The sequence below is a fragment of the Streptopelia decaocto genome, assembly GCF_964273445.1.
Source record: "Streptopelia decaocto genome assembly, chromosome: 9".
Classification (NCBI taxonomy): domain Eukaryota; kingdom Metazoa; phylum Chordata; class Aves; order Columbiformes; family Columbidae; genus Streptopelia; species Streptopelia decaocto.
Window position 1 is genome coordinate 17,354,320 of NC_138664.1, and position 15,109 is coordinate 17,369,428.

The 15,109-nt window shown below is 39.8% G+C and overlaps 1 protein-coding gene across 5 annotated transcripts in view; it reads left to right on the plus strand.

The window, feature by feature from the left end:
• TLN2 (talin 2) overlaps positions 1 to 15,109 on the plus strand; it is a 161,541-nt gene that overhangs the window by 102,785 nt on the left and 43,647 nt on the right. For all 5 annotated transcript variants that reach the window (XM_082061353.1, XM_082061352.1, XM_082061355.1 and 2 more), the window contains 11 exons: positions 374 to 476; positions 1,710 to 1,918; positions 2,711 to 2,830; positions 4,017 to 4,214; positions 6,280 to 6,419; positions 7,747 to 7,840; positions 10,233 to 10,322; positions 11,431 to 11,553; positions 12,434 to 12,577; positions 12,767 to 12,928; positions 14,003 to 14,143. In XM_082061353.1, the coding sequence (XP_081917479.1) occupies positions 374 to 476; positions 1,710 to 1,918; positions 2,711 to 2,830; positions 4,017 to 4,214; positions 6,280 to 6,419; positions 7,747 to 7,840; positions 10,233 to 10,322; positions 11,431 to 11,553; positions 12,434 to 12,577; positions 12,767 to 12,928; positions 14,003 to 14,143 (1,524 nt within the window). The remainder of the gene's footprint in view (positions 1 to 373; positions 477 to 1,709; positions 1,919 to 2,710; positions 2,831 to 4,016; positions 4,215 to 6,279; positions 6,420 to 7,746; positions 7,841 to 10,232; positions 10,323 to 11,430; positions 11,554 to 12,433; positions 12,578 to 12,766; positions 12,929 to 14,002; positions 14,144 to 15,109) is intronic.

A 15,109-nucleotide genomic window follows, 5' to 3' on the forward strand; every position in this document is an offset into this window, starting at 1 on the left:
TTTGGTCTTTTCTTGTCAAAAAGAATTTACTTTCAATAGTGGTAAAGATGAGAACTCAATAGTTCTAAGCCTACTAGTCCCGATAGGCTTAGAAAGTGAAATATTTTATTTGGCGAAAGAAACCTCCTTCTCCTCAGATGAAGGTATTGATTTCCACTGCGAGTTATAAAATAGCTTTGTTGTTCATGTTACCTAATTAATTTATTTTGCCCTGAATGGGAAAAACATGCTAGTCAGGTTTCAGAGAAACTACACGTGTGTTTGGTAGCTGAGGTAAAAGCTTGGTGAAATAAGAAATCTTTTAGTAATATTCTAAAAACGAGTATGTTTTAGTTGGGCTTACACAAATTTTGTCCTCTTCAATTTTTCACAGCTTGAGAAGTGTGCTCAGGACCTGGGAAGTACATCCAAAGCAGTTGGTTCATCAATGGCTCAGTTGTTAACTTGTGCTGCTCAAGGCAACGAGCACTACACAGGTACTCTTTCACTGATAACGTCTCTGCTTTCCATAAAAGACTTGATAGAAGGTTTTCTTATCACAGACTAGTTAAATCAAGGAATTACTCCCTTTTTTTTTTTTTACTGCTGATAGTGAATTGTGGCAAGTTACTAGGAATTGCTAGTGTGAATGATATGCTTCATAAAAAATAGCGTTGCAATCTCCCGTGTGTCTGTATATAACCAGAACAGACTGAGATTTCTGTTCAGTTGATCAGAAGAGGAAATGTTAAAAGGCACTGGTGTTAAAATGCTAACATGGCTACTTTCTGGGTTGTGTTTAGTTGTGATGTCCCAGCTTTCTAAACATTTCCAATAGGGATATTTGAACATTCTAATTATTTTTAATGCCTAAATAAAGGTAACCAAGAGGTCTTGTACACCAAATGTGAACCTTTTCTATAGCTTTCTTTTGGTAGCAATAACATTATTTTAACATTATCACTCAAAATATACCACCTACAATAATTGCATATGTTGTTGACTAGACTATGTGCTGATCAGGTCTTTTAGAAAACCATTGAATCTTGTTTTTCATTAAGGGCTGAATTAAATTTCCCAAATAGAAGATTGGGACCATTATTCACACAGTCACACACCTTAGCGCTAGAGCTGATGAATGTCCAATAATGTTGGCCAGACAGGCCACAGAAACTGATTTCATTACATCCTCTCTGTGACTTCATTCAGTTATTTCAATGTGCTTGTGCTCGCAGTGATGTTAGGTTATATCAAGTTGTATCATTCCTAATGTCTTTTATTTTTTTTTTTAATTGCTTGAACTTAAGGTGTTGCTGTTTATTCTTTTAAAAATCCAAAATTGTGTTTTCAGCAGTGGCAGAGATGCTGTGGCTCTGAAGTAATGTACACCATTCTTGCAGACAATCACTTTTCCTCATAGTCTGGAGCACGAGTTTTTTCACATTTCCAGGTTTTAGATTTTATTCTTTTTCAGTATGTAACTACTGGAGATCTGTTCCTGGAATATGGTCTTTGGAGTAGAATATTTACTTTATGACTGCACTTCAAGTGTTTTTATAGGTAAATGATGCTGTGTATTTCAAATCTGGTCATATTTGAAGATTTTTATTTTAAACTGCATTTGCCATGTTATTTTGCAATGGCTTCGTTACCTGCAAATTAATCTGTCTTAAAATATGAAGATCATCTTCAAGGGTATTAATAGAATCCTTGATCACATCTGAACATAGGAGTTGCTGCCAGAGAAACTGCTCAGGCTTTGAAGACTTTGGCTCAGGCAGCACGAGGAGTTGCAGCATCTACTACTGACCCTGTGGCAGCACATGCCATGTTGGATTCAGCCAGGGATGTCATGGAGGGCTCTGCGATGCTTATTCAGGAGGCGAAGCAGGCCCTGGCTGCACCGGGGGATGCCGACAGTCAGCAGAGATTAGCCCAGGTAAGTTGCAACTTTAGCAGCTGTGCGAGTTATCAAACACCCAGTGAAATTACTTAGAATGCAGTATTAAATAATGAGAGAGAACTACAGAAAATAAGGCTGTAAGGGCTGTCGGCTTTCTGTTCCTTCCAGCAGCTCTGAGATAGTAACATCACGCTTAAGTTAAACAATACAGATGGTGCAGAGTCTGAGATTTTTGTCATCTTTTAGAAAAGTAAACTTTTTCAAAGATGTAGTTAAGTTCTCTTACCCACAATGTATTTGAATAGACTGCTTGGCTGCCAAAATGAAACAATTGTTGAACTGATCATTATTAAATAAAGGGTCTGTATTCATGTTGTACTGAAAAAGTAAATGCATGCTTTCTGCACATGTGGCACCACTGCTTTTGAAGACTTTCAGGAGTAACAGGTTCTTTTTCACTGGTTTTAAATGTTCCATAATTGGCCTCTATTTTAAATAATTTCTTATCAGGAGACTAATCAGGACTTTGAAAAAAGGTATATGCGAAGTATTTCTGTGATTAGCATATTGTTAACTTCAGGGGCGTTCCAATATCTGCAGTGCTGCAGCCTTTATGCTGGGTGCCAGGAGCAGTTGTGGAGCTGCCCTGCCAACACTACCCATCAATGAGTGAGTGTAAATAATGACTACAGGTGAGCAAATCAGGAAAGTTGCAAGCCTCAAAAATGGTCAGAATGTAGGAATTGCTGGCTGTAGAACGTGCCTGCTATTGGATAAATGACCACTTAAGCCATTCTCAGTGTGGATGTGTTTACTTATGTGTTGTAGGTGGCAAAAGCAGTGTCTCACTCTTTGAATAACTGCGTGAATTGTCTACCTGGACAAAAGGATGTGGATGTGGCCTTGAAGAGTATTGGAGAGTCTAGTAAGAAGCTGCTTGTTGATTCGGTGAGATGTCTTTTAACATAGAAATTCCAGAGAAAAGAGCAGCAAGTCTGGGTTCCCCATGTATCAGTTATTATTCAGTTAAAGTGCTCTAAGTATACTTCATGAAAATTTTGTTTACATTTATGTAGCTTTAAATTGCTGCTACTATGGCTGAAATGCTGTTCTTCTAGCTTACGAGCAAGGTGAAATATTTCTATGGTTTGTGAAGGCAATGTTAAAGTTGTTGTCATAGATCACAATTAGCTGGTTTTTTGGAAGTTCCAACTGTGACTTAATGTTTTGAAGAATATGAAAATTAGAAAATTATAATCTATGTCTCACCTAGAAGTGATCAGTTTAAGGAGCATTGTGGTCAGTCAAAAAATGTTTGATGCATCTATGGGCATTTTGCGCAAGGAGAAGAATTGTTATATTTCTGTTTAACTGCAACAATGTTAAAAAAAAAAAAACAACCAAAAAAACAAAACAAACAAAAAAAACAAACAAAAAACACCAACAACAACAACAAAAACAAAACAAAACAAAACAAAAAGCCAACACTTTTTGTGCCCTGGTCACTTGCCAGAAGGTTATACGATTTGAACAACTTTTTTCTGTATCTGCCAGTGATCTTGCTACCCTGTGGATGAAAAAGGAGTTGTACAGGGTATTTCAAAAAGATGGACCCAACTTCAAAGATATAGTGATTTCAGATTTGGTCCATCTTTTTGAAATACCCTGTATTTTCATGTTTCTGCAATGCCTTTTGGTAAAACCAGGTCAGGGGTTAAGACTTGTGGAGAGCTGCAAATACTTGTGTGGTGTTCTGGAAAGCTTGTTTGTGGAAGGAAATGATGACCTGAAGACCAAAATTCTCCAACTTTTGCCACTGACTTTATCACTTTGAAATTCAAAGTTTAACCATAAAATAGTTGTTGTCATCTCTAGCCTTTGAAAGGCTTGCATATTGGTCTGTCCCTTGAACTAAACAGCGGGACTAAGATTGCTGCATAGATTTCTGGTTGACAGCTGTCCCATAGCTGGACTATTTTGCATTCAGAACTGAATCACTGGCAGCCCAGTTGCAGTACTCTGTTCTAGCTTGTGTGTGTTGCATTTAGTGTTCTGGAATTGTGATGAACTTTCCAGTCATGAAGGCCTGGTGTGACACGACAGACAATAAAATACAGCACTTGGTCTCTTACAGCTACCTCCCAGTTCTAAGTCATTTCAAGAAGCTCAGAGTGAACTGAACCAGGCAGCAGCAGACCTGAATCAGTCAGCAGGAGAAGTCGTCCATGCTACACGGGGCCAAAGTGGGGAACTGGCTGCAGCCTCTGGAAAATTCAGTGATGATTTTGATGAATTTCTTGATGCTGGTATTGAAATGGCTGGCCAAGCACAAGTGAGTGTTTTATCTTGCTGATTGGGACCAAGGATTGTCTTGGCCATAGTATTTTGCAATGCAGTATCTTGGTTATCTCGTAGCACAATACAATATGCTAGTGTGAGCCTCTCCAAATAGACAGGTGATGTTTGATATGAAGCAGTCATCCGTAACTGGTTATCTGGAGTGAAGTCAACTCAGCATTTGCATTTTACTCAGGATACTGGTATTTGTGCCTATGCCCAGTCAGAAATAAGACTTCATACTCGACCTCTCAAAGTTTATGGAAAGGATTGCTTCTGTTTTGGTAGAACTACCACGAAGCAAAATTTATGTGAACACTGTTCAAAATTTAGCCCCTTTCTTCGCTAACTTTCAAATGCCTTCAGTAGAGGAAGGAAAAAAGGTGCATTTAAAATCCAGACTTGATATTGCTCTATGGTGTGTGCTGGTGTGGACTTGCTACAGAGTGGAATGAGTGCTTGAAGAGGGCTGGCTAAAATGCCATGAATCTGACAGAAAGCACTTGGACTTCTGTTTAGTGATTTAAATCTGGCAGAGTTCTATTGTGATGAACTCTGTGTCAGGAATGTTGTCCCCTATTACCTAACTTATTCCTAGCAGGCTAGGTACTCATTTGAAGTTGGAGATATCTCCTTCATTTTATCTTACTGGGTTTAGGTGTACTGAATTGCATTAATAGATCATTTGGAGGTGATTTAACGTAACAAGTGTCAGCATATAAAAGAAGGTCATGTACCAGGAGAGCTAGGAGGACTGACAGAAAAAAAGGATCTGCAGACTGTTGCCCTAGTTAGTAGGAGGAACAGGTAAATCTAAGAAATGATTGCTGAAAGAAAACTAACCAGAAAGTCTTGAGTGTCCCAGTTCTTTGGAGTAATTTACGAAGTGTCTGTATAGAGCAGATGCTTTGTAGGTATAGCTGAGTAGAGAGATTGGACAATGCCATTTATTCTCTATCAAAACTTAATCATTCAGGTTCCAGATCCATGAAGTGAGTTAGGCACTAAGTATCAGCTGATTCTCTGAAACTGAGAAGTTAGTACCTGACTAGCTTTTTAGCCATGAGCCTCATTGACTTGTAGAATATTTTGTTTGAGGCAATCCAATTAAGGCAAAGGTAGAAATGATACTGCAGAAAGCTACTTAAAGGAGAATTCCAGCTGCTGCTGGTTTGCTTATCCTGCTGACATTGGGGATGATAACTATCTTACAAGTGGCTGATCATTCAAAAGAGAATGTTTTCTGTCTGTCTGTGTATAAATAGTTGCCTCAAACAGAAGCAATACTGGGTATTTCGGGTGCCCACTAAAATGGGGAGGGAGGGAGACAGCAGAATGTAAATACAGAGTAAAAGCTATTCGCATCAGCTGAGGTAATATGCAACCTTTTAACATACAACCCTGAACAGACTGTTAGAAGGAATTCACTTCTGCTGATCATTGACAGAAGCAGCTAGTCCCAGCTCTTTGCTGGGATAATGCAGTACTTCCCTGGAATCGTGTGCATATGCATGTTTTCCTTTTCAAGCAATGGCTTCAAATAAGTAACAGAACATCCAAGTCAGAATGTTTACTGAAGCAGGCTTACAGAAACATATGTTCTTGGGATAGAGGACTTTCTGGAGGGTTCTTTCTGTGTGAGTAATCCCAGTTAGATGCTAGAGAGCCTGTGGGCTACACAGAGGATGCCAGAATACAGACAGTGTACACTGACTGAATAATGTGGATCAGCTGTGCCAGGCAGAGACGCATGAGAGTCTTGACAACAAAAGCATTGTTCAACAAGTAGTAAAGTTTATCCGTTCCTCATTTGTGAATACTGCCTTTGTTAGAATCCAAGCTATTTGGGTTCTATATGGGTTTCTTTTTTCTGTGATGTAAGTGAAGCTAGAGGCACCTGTCTGGGTGAACAGAGGCTTTGGTCCATGTCCTTTCCCAGAGTATGCTCCCCTGCATGATGGTTTCAGGTGGATAACCAAACCGGGTTTACAAATGTGGCTTTAGCACAATCTCTTTATTGCAAATGCTGCACTTAATGCTATGCTGCTGTGGCTTTGCAGACTAAAGAGGACCAGATTCAAGTAATAGGGAACCTCAAGAGCATCTCTATGGCTTCTAGCAAGCTGTTACTAGCTGCCAAGTCTCTGTCTGTTGATCCTGGAGCTCCTAATGCCAAGAACCTCCTAGCAGCAGCAGCAAGGTAAGGATGTGTTGCTTACTGTATGTTTTCATGAGATATTTGCTTTTCTCTGTGATATTATAATGTGTTTGTATATTCTTCTGCTATTGACACTTAACTGAGGGTTTGGAACTTGCAGTTCTCTTTACATGACTGTAGGCTGGAGGAAAAATGCTTATTTTTGGAGTTCCTTACCTGGCTTGGTGGAAATAAGAACCGAACCAGCAGTGGGAGAGTTGGCCTGGTTTTTGAAGGAGACTTGTGTGTTTTATCTACTCTTTTTTTACCATCACTGTTCTGAGAAGGCAGTAGCTAACAAACAGTAAGCCTCTCCTCTCAATCCCTAACAAAGAAACTGAGTAATGTTGTTCTATAGAATGTGCTTTTATCGTGTTGTGACTACTTACCACTGACAGTGTGTATGATCCAGAACACTTGAAAGGGTTAGATACTGCGTTTATTTAGTGGAAGATACCCTTACTTTAAGGGTTCTGCCCACCATGCCCTGAATTTCATCTTGTGGACCCTGTTTCTCAGCCAAGTTGCTCAGTGTTTTTGTGAAAAAGAACACTGCATTTCAGTGTTTGACTGGATAATCGCCTCTCCTTTCCTTTTCAAAACCTTTAAACATTTTTTTTTTCTGAATTAACTTTTTATTCAATTAGCAAAGTTTTTAAATGGAATGTTCAAATATTAAACTGAAAGGGGACTTCTGAAGGACAGACAGACATCACACCTAGAAATGTCAATGTTAAATCAGGTGAATGCCTGAGATCATGTGGATGTGACTTATAATGCTGTCTTCCAAAATGTTTACACCCACAAAGATTAGCCTAGAGAGGAAATAAGTTAGGACTGTTACTTCCATGGGGATAATGTATTTGACATTTGTCCTGGACCTTGGAATCATCCCTTTCTAATTGCAATAACTTATTTATAAAATATATATACACTCCTTTAATAAAGCATGCACTTATTTATATGCTCTATCTGATGAGAACAAATGTGGCTTTTAGAGTGCTAGCAGTCCTCTTCCACTCGGGCTGGGATATGAGAGGCCACCTTCCTGCTTCTACTGCTTCCAAATAGTTTTAAATGTAATGCTTGTATGTTGGGTGTATTACTAGGCACTGCTTTAGTGAGAATGTTTTTGCTCCTATGAACCTTGTTAAATAAGAGGTCTCTAGGTGAACTGTTCAACATGTAGTTAATCCTCAAACACTGAGAAAATGTGGTAGAACACTAGTGTTTAAAATCTTCATGCAGCGTACAGTTAATGAAACAGAAGTTCTAACAAGAGGAATAGTTTAACTTTAAAATATACCTTTTTTCCTTCTACTTTCCCTAGAGCTGTGACTGAGAGTATAAACCAGCTCATCACACTGTGCACCCAGCAAGCTCCTGGGCAGAAGGAATGTGATAATGCGCTCCGAGAACTGGAGGTACTACTACCTTTCAAAAGTTCTTAAGAATGAAAATGGGGCTCAGATGTTTGTTTCCTTTGGCTTCTTTGTCTGATTAGCTGCTAACACTGTCTTCTCACCTGGTATCTATGTCAGGGGTTTTAATTGCAAATTAGGTAAGCACAGAACCCCTGTGAACATCTTGTAGTTTTGGCCAGAATGAATTTCACTGCTCTGTTCCCATCTCCTGTTCCCTGCCCCTCTAGAGGTAGTTCAGTCCTTATTACTCATATTTACTATGAATTAAAGAAGAATCATGATGAGATGGACATTTCCACTACAAACAGTGCATTAGAGAGAGCCGCAGTACTTGATTTTTCTGCTTATAGGCTGTCGTTACTGACATCCCACTTCAGGATTCCATTTACAGTGTTTACCCTGTTACTCCCTGTCATTTCTTAGCGTAGATTTTGATGCCTTTTATCTGCTTTGTCACAGCCAAGCTGATGTGGCTCCTGTGTCAATACAGGTTTTTTGGTTCATTAGTGAAATGTTTGGCTAAATAGGGAGTAGCAGGTCAGTTGAAAGACCTAGTTCAAAGAGTCTGCACTGATCACAGGGACAGCTGCTTGCAGTAGTAGGAAATAGCATCTTTGTAATTAAACTAAATATTTCCTTGCTGACAAGGTCAAAACATTGAGGGATGACTGGCTTTGTGTGGAGAACATAAAATGCCTTCAAGCTTTTTCTTTCTGCCCTTTGGCATCAAAAGGATACCACGATCATTGGAGTGTATTCCAGAATATTGTGTGATTTTGTAAAATGCAAGTCCACAGCCATCATCCCAAAATATTGATATGAGTTTGCCTAGGAACTGATTTGTACTTCTGAATTCTCCCCTTGGGCAAAGAGAGTGGCAGCAAGTCTAAATAAGAGGAAAACTGGAAATTGGGCCATAGTGTAATGGCTGCCTGAAAGCACTGCAGAATGTAGGGTGGAGCAAGCAGGAGGAAGGAAGCACCATTGCTCAGAACTTCCTGAAAGAGTACCGGGAGACCTGTAAAATAGCAGGGATGTGAAAGGTCAGAATTCGCAGCTAATGAGCCACAGAAAACTGAGAGCTTAGGGGAGAAATGTAGGGTAGAATAGCTTTAAGAAGCCATTGCAGAGGGTTCTGTACCAATAGCATGGCTTGTGAGCAGAGCCTGGGAAGAAAAGGAAGATCTGTAGCATCTTGAACTTCAGGAAATGCTTATCTGAGAGGGACAGTTAACAAGGAACTGGGTGAATGAAATTAGATTAATTTCTGAGAAAAGTAGAACTGGGGCAAGGCCACACAGTCCTAAAACCAGACTGAAGACTGATATCAAAGTGACCTGAGGAACCTGTCATATTTTGGGGAAAGCATTCTTAGCAGTCTTTCAATTTCTCTTTACAATGATTCTCAGGATATGACTTTTTCACATCTCCTTGTGCTCATGGTTTAATTGCTTGTAAGGCTTTAAGTTAAGCTATAGCTTTTAAAAAGCAATAGATGAGCTCTTAAAACTGTAGGTATATCTTAATGTTAGGAGTGTGGTTATGAGAAAAGTCTAAGGGTTTAAAATCATGCCTAGATTTCTCTCAGATGGAAGGCAAGCGTCAGATGTGTATGTTATCTTTCTATTCTTACTGATTTCACTTTCATCAGAAGGATTAAGTCTTTTCCACCTGATATTTGGCAGAAAAGTGTGTTCCTCCAAACTTAGAAAAAGGCATATTGCAGATTTTTTACATATAAGAGGATGCTTCTGCTACTTCTTACAGTTTTTTACAAGTTTTTTCATCTAAATGCATTGATTCCTCTCAGTGAATACGTGACTTTCACGTTGTTATACCCAGGAATCAGAATCACCTCAGAAAAAAAGTTAAACCCAACTAGAATACGTAGTTTTCTGGCAGAGGGAGCTGTGCTGGTGGAAGCCATTGATACAGTAGTAAGAGGCAGGCAGTTGGTTGACTTGCACTTTGGTAGCACCTTGTGTCTCTAGACAGTACTCAACAAATGGTAGCTGGTTTTCTTATCACTCTTGTAATTCCACTTCTGAAATTCAAAATAGTATTGAAAACATGTATTGGACTATGGACAAATGACAGAAAACCAGATTACCTCATGTCAGCTGAGCATCGCTAGCTAACCATAAATCACTCATCACAAACACAAGGTAAACCACATTAGCCCATACTTGCAGTAGATTTTTAGTGCACAAATGTGTAGTTACCACAGTTGAGTTAATGTAGGGCAGCATTTGATGTGTAGGCTTGCTTGCTTGCTGGAGGCCAAGTTGTAAGATTACACTGGTATGAGCAGGATGGTTGTGGTGGTCTGCGTTCTTCTCAGCTCAGTATTTCAGGCTCTGTCAATAATCAGAGTTATCTTTCATTATTACAGACAGTTAAGGGAATGCTGGATAACCCCAATGAACCTGTGAGCGATCTCTCATATTTTGACTGTATTGAGGGCGTAATGGAAAACTCAAAGGTAAGTTCCTTTTCCCACCTCTGTGCCAACTGTAAAGTGCATTTTGATTCTCAGAAGTTTCCATGTGCATATGCAATGTTAAAAACACAGCACAGTGTTTACAGCTAAAACGTGTGCTGCATTCCTTGATAAAACTCAGCCTGAAATAGGTCTCTTACAGGTAACTTCAGTTTTTGGTTGCTTAGAAGGCGTATTGCCTCGTTGAGAAATGAGTTGACTGATACGCAATGCTGTTCAAGTTCACCCCTCTCTCCCTTCCTCTCCTGTGTATTAGAGAGTGTGTCATACTTTGATGTATTTTGACTGCAGCTATGTTAGAATGGCCCAAAGCATAAAAGAGAGGCTTGGCAATGAAATATCATTGTATCATTCTGTGCAAAACATCTTAGAGAAGTGTCTGAACAGTCCAGATATTCTGGCACATCAGAAAACCTGCGTGATATCTCTCAGATTATTTTTAAATGTACTATGCTATACATCTTGGAAGCTTTGCTTTTGGTGTCTTTGTTATTTGGTGTGTTGGAATTGTTTCAGATAATTCCTTCTCTAAAAGAAAGTGCTTAATGGACGTGCATGTCATCTGTCCTACTGCAGTCAGATCTTATTTTGAATTTTAAAAGAAAACAAACAGAATTCAGTGGGAGACACTGTGGGAATTAATGTGTATTCTGACATTCAGATAGTTCCAGCAGACCAGATGCAATTTCATTTCCACTGAGTGTCAGTGAGTTGGGGGGCAAATAAGATCCCAGATGTGTTGACAGCAGCTGTGGGACTGGCTGTTGTGTTCTGCAATTGACTTGTACCTAGCACCAGGCTAGCTGTGATAGCTAGAGGATGACAGCAGAAACAGGGAGGGTTAATTCTGCATCCTCATAGTCACTTGCGCTGCAGTCATGTTTATGTCAATCCAGTGTTGATCCACATGCCTTATTCCTTATGCCACACAGAGGTATGTGCCCAATTCAGTGAAGTTGTTAACTAGCTAAAACTTTGGGAAGCCAAGTCATAGAGGTTTGTAGGCCAGATCTAGCTCTGGCCAGGAATCCCTTGTCTTTGAGGGATAGAGAAGCATGTTGGTAATGTAACTTTGCTTTTTATTTCTGAGGTTCTTGGAGAATCCATGGCTGGAATTTCCCAGAATGCAAAAACTGGAGATCTTTTAGTCTTTGGAGAATGCGTTGGAGTTGCATCCAAGGCTCTTTGTGGCCTTACAGAGGCAGCAGCTCAGGTAAGCTACTCCAGTCTGTAAAGCAAGTATATGCTTTTATTTTTTTAGCAAGTTCATGTTGTGGGTGTGTAAATCTGAGATTTACTTCCTTGTGGCCAAACAAATGATGACCTTGTACTATATGGCGTCCTCTCTGTAGATCCACAGAAACTGTGCATACAGTGCTATATGCTGTAGAAGCAACAGAATGCAATCACATGCATATTTTATAAGGAAGGGAAATGCCCTCAAAAAGGAAACTGTTCTGAGGATAAAGCGAAAGTCAAAGCTGCAGCATATGGAATTCACGAGTGCAGCTCAAGCTCTAAACTACTACATCATAGAGAAGCACACAAAAACCAGCCACAGTAAAAGTTACTGAATCAAGATTTAGTTTGTAAAAGTTTGTAAGGAGCACTAGTAATTTCAGACATTTTAAATAATAAGCAACATGTTTCAGCTGCTCATATACTTTCTGGAATAACCAAAATTTTTAAGCTACTACAAGTTAGAGTCTGGAAGTGGTGACTGTGGTTTCTCTGACCTGATAACGGGGTGCCTTGAACTCTTGAGAGCTGATAAAGCCCCTTCAGTGAAATATTTGACTGCAGAGGATCATGCTCTGCATCTGCAAACCACGTTTCCAGGCCTATCAGCTGCTTAAACAGCAGACAGTTTTGTTTTGACTAAATATATTTCAGAAGTGTAAGGATAAGTTTTCTTGGTTTCAGAGGATTCTGGAAATTTGTTAGTAAAAAAAGAAGGTAATATTAGTTCACAGTATGATTTGTGAATTAACTCTGTGCACTGGATGCTATGATATGTGGCAATTTTATCGAAGAACCAAGATGGATTTTTGCATTGTTTCTTAGAATTTTTTTCTTCTTTTCTCCATTTCTAGGCTGCCTACCTGGTTGGCATCTCAGATCCAAACAGTCAGGCTGGTCAGCAGGGTTTGGTTGACCCAATTCAGTTTGCCAGAGCCAATCAAGCAATCCAGATGGCTTGCCAGAATTTGGTAGATCCAGCAAGCAGCCCATCACAGGTGATTCCAGAAGACTGCAGTGAGACCGCCATAGTTAGGACACATGACTGCACTTTCTTTGCAACCGAGCAAAGGGGTTTTGGTTTGAAACTGTTGTATGTCTTAGAACTGCGACTCTGCAGAGTTGGGGTGTAGTAACTGTCATGCTCCTTTGATAATCTGCTTGTTTTGTGGTGTCTATTTTTTCAGGTATTATCAGCTGCCACAATTGTGGCCAAACATACTTCTGCTTTGTGCAATGCTTGTCGCATTGCTTCATCAAAGACAGCAAATCCCGTTGCCAAGAGACACTTTGTGCAGTCTGCCAAGGAAGTTGCAAACAGCACTGCTAACCTGGTTAAAACTATCAAGGTACAAAGGCTGCTTAATTGTGCTTTTTTCTTCCGTTGTGGTGTGTTTGTTGTTTGTTGGTTTTTTTTTTTTTTCCTCTCTTGTTGAGACAGAATCAGAACAGTTGTAATTTCTTTTTTTTTGCTTTTGTGATATGTATAGTTTGAGAAATTGTTAATTACATTTTTGAGGACCTGAACTGGAAAACACTTTCAGTGGTATAAGAGTGCTGTAGTGAAGATGGAAAGAACTGGGCAATATCAGCATTAGGAGAGGCAGCTGGCCCATCCAGTAGGAGACACCTCTGTGTTGATGTATTCAATGAACTTGCACCAGGAGAATAATTTGCGAGCAACTGAATGTGAAGATTTTTAATGGTGTTACATTGCTAAATATCTGGGGGTTTGTGGAGACTGAGAACCAAACAGAAGCCATTTATGTTGCTGCCATTTACTAGTCTCCTGATAATATTAATCTTTTATTTTCCAAATGCCTGCCTGAAGTTTTGCAGGAGGTAGCTTTTCCTCCTGCAAGCAGAAATAATACTTGTGAAGCTATAGAGGACATATGATTCTAAACCTTTCTGGAAGCCATTAGCTGATCTGCTACTGAAAGTCTTCCAATAATTATGGTCTTAGGACTGGAAGCTTCTATTACATAGAAGGTCCTTCATATTGAACTATTTCCTATGAGATTATGGAAGAGATCAGTTGACTCATGTGAAAATGAGAGCAAAAAATTTGTTTGTTTAAAAAAAGCTGTAAATCAGTCTGTAGGAAAGAACCACCTTGCTAGCCACTTCCACCCTTTAGATTGCAAGGTGCGAAGACACGATTTATGAGAGTCACCAGTGTGATGATGGAAAACCTTTATTCACTCTTGTGAAACAGCAGTTTTAATTTTAGGGTCAATAACCAGCTAAGGAAAGAAATACACCCTTAAAGCAACACATTCTGTGCATCAGCCTTGTTTGTGGAGGAACTTTCAAATGTCTTAAACACACGACAATTTAAAACTATGAAGAATTAAATTATTTTCCTTCAATTTTGCGAAGAAACCTATTCAGACAGAACTCCATCATTATTTGATTTGCAGGCCCTGGATGGTGATTTCTCTGAAGAGAACCGCAACAAGTGCAGAATTGCTACAGCACCTTTGATAGAGGCTGTGGAAAATCTGACGGCATTCGCTTCAAATCCAGAATTTGTCAGCATACCAGCGCAGATCAGCACTGAGGTAAGGCAGGATGTGCCACTCCCACCCTCAAAGTTGAAAATGTTGAATTAATCATGTGTTGTGAGAGGAAGTGAGTGTGAGGACCTGACCCCACAGTGTCTGTCTGGGTTCCTGGGTGTTCATAGGGCGTTCTGGTGCCTTTCACTTAATCTCTGACCTTGAATTTTGCACCAGCAGGGTAAAACTAGTTAGGCTACAGTCAGCGCTGCCAGTCTCCTGTTAGTAAAGTGACTCGGGTGACTTGCATGTCTTGTTAGCTGGATTCTTCCATGTGATAAAGTAATAAATATCCCTTTTTCCCTTGAGCAGTTTTAACAAATGGCACCTAAGTAGTTCTGGAAGGGATTGAGGGGACATTGCTGGGGTTTTTCCCTTCCAAAAATGATGCATTCGTGATAAGGAGAAGCAGGTTTTTTGGGAAGAATAACTTCTCTACCCTTGACCCCTGTAACTACAACAGGATAGTATTTAAAGTAACTAATAAAGGTTTTTTGGGGAGGATGAAGGAGCACACAAACAAAAGAACACAAAACCAAACAAGTGAAAAACCCCCACAATTAAATAAATCCTTCAAGCTTCGTAAAAGCTTTGAAATAGAGGTTGTGTACTGACTCTCCAACTGCTCTTCCCTGGTTTGGGCAGCCGCGGTTCCAGCTGGCAATATCAGGTGATGCAGTAGCTGTTGCAATCTTTACATTGTAGGACTGTAACTGAAATCTAAGCCTACCCTCTAGTACCTGGGTTTACCAGATTACTGGCAATAGAATAGGGAGGTGGTGACTCAGTTAGACCATCCTAGTCCAACTAATTCCTGCAAAAAGAGCACGCTTGGTTGGGTCTTGCCAGTTCTGTGACAAAGTTGGTTTTCAGTTTTATCTCCATAGGCTCCAACTGGACAAGTGTCATTGTTTTTTTCTGTTTCTCACCTGGATGGTGCCTTTCTAAACTTGGAAAGTGTTTCTTCAA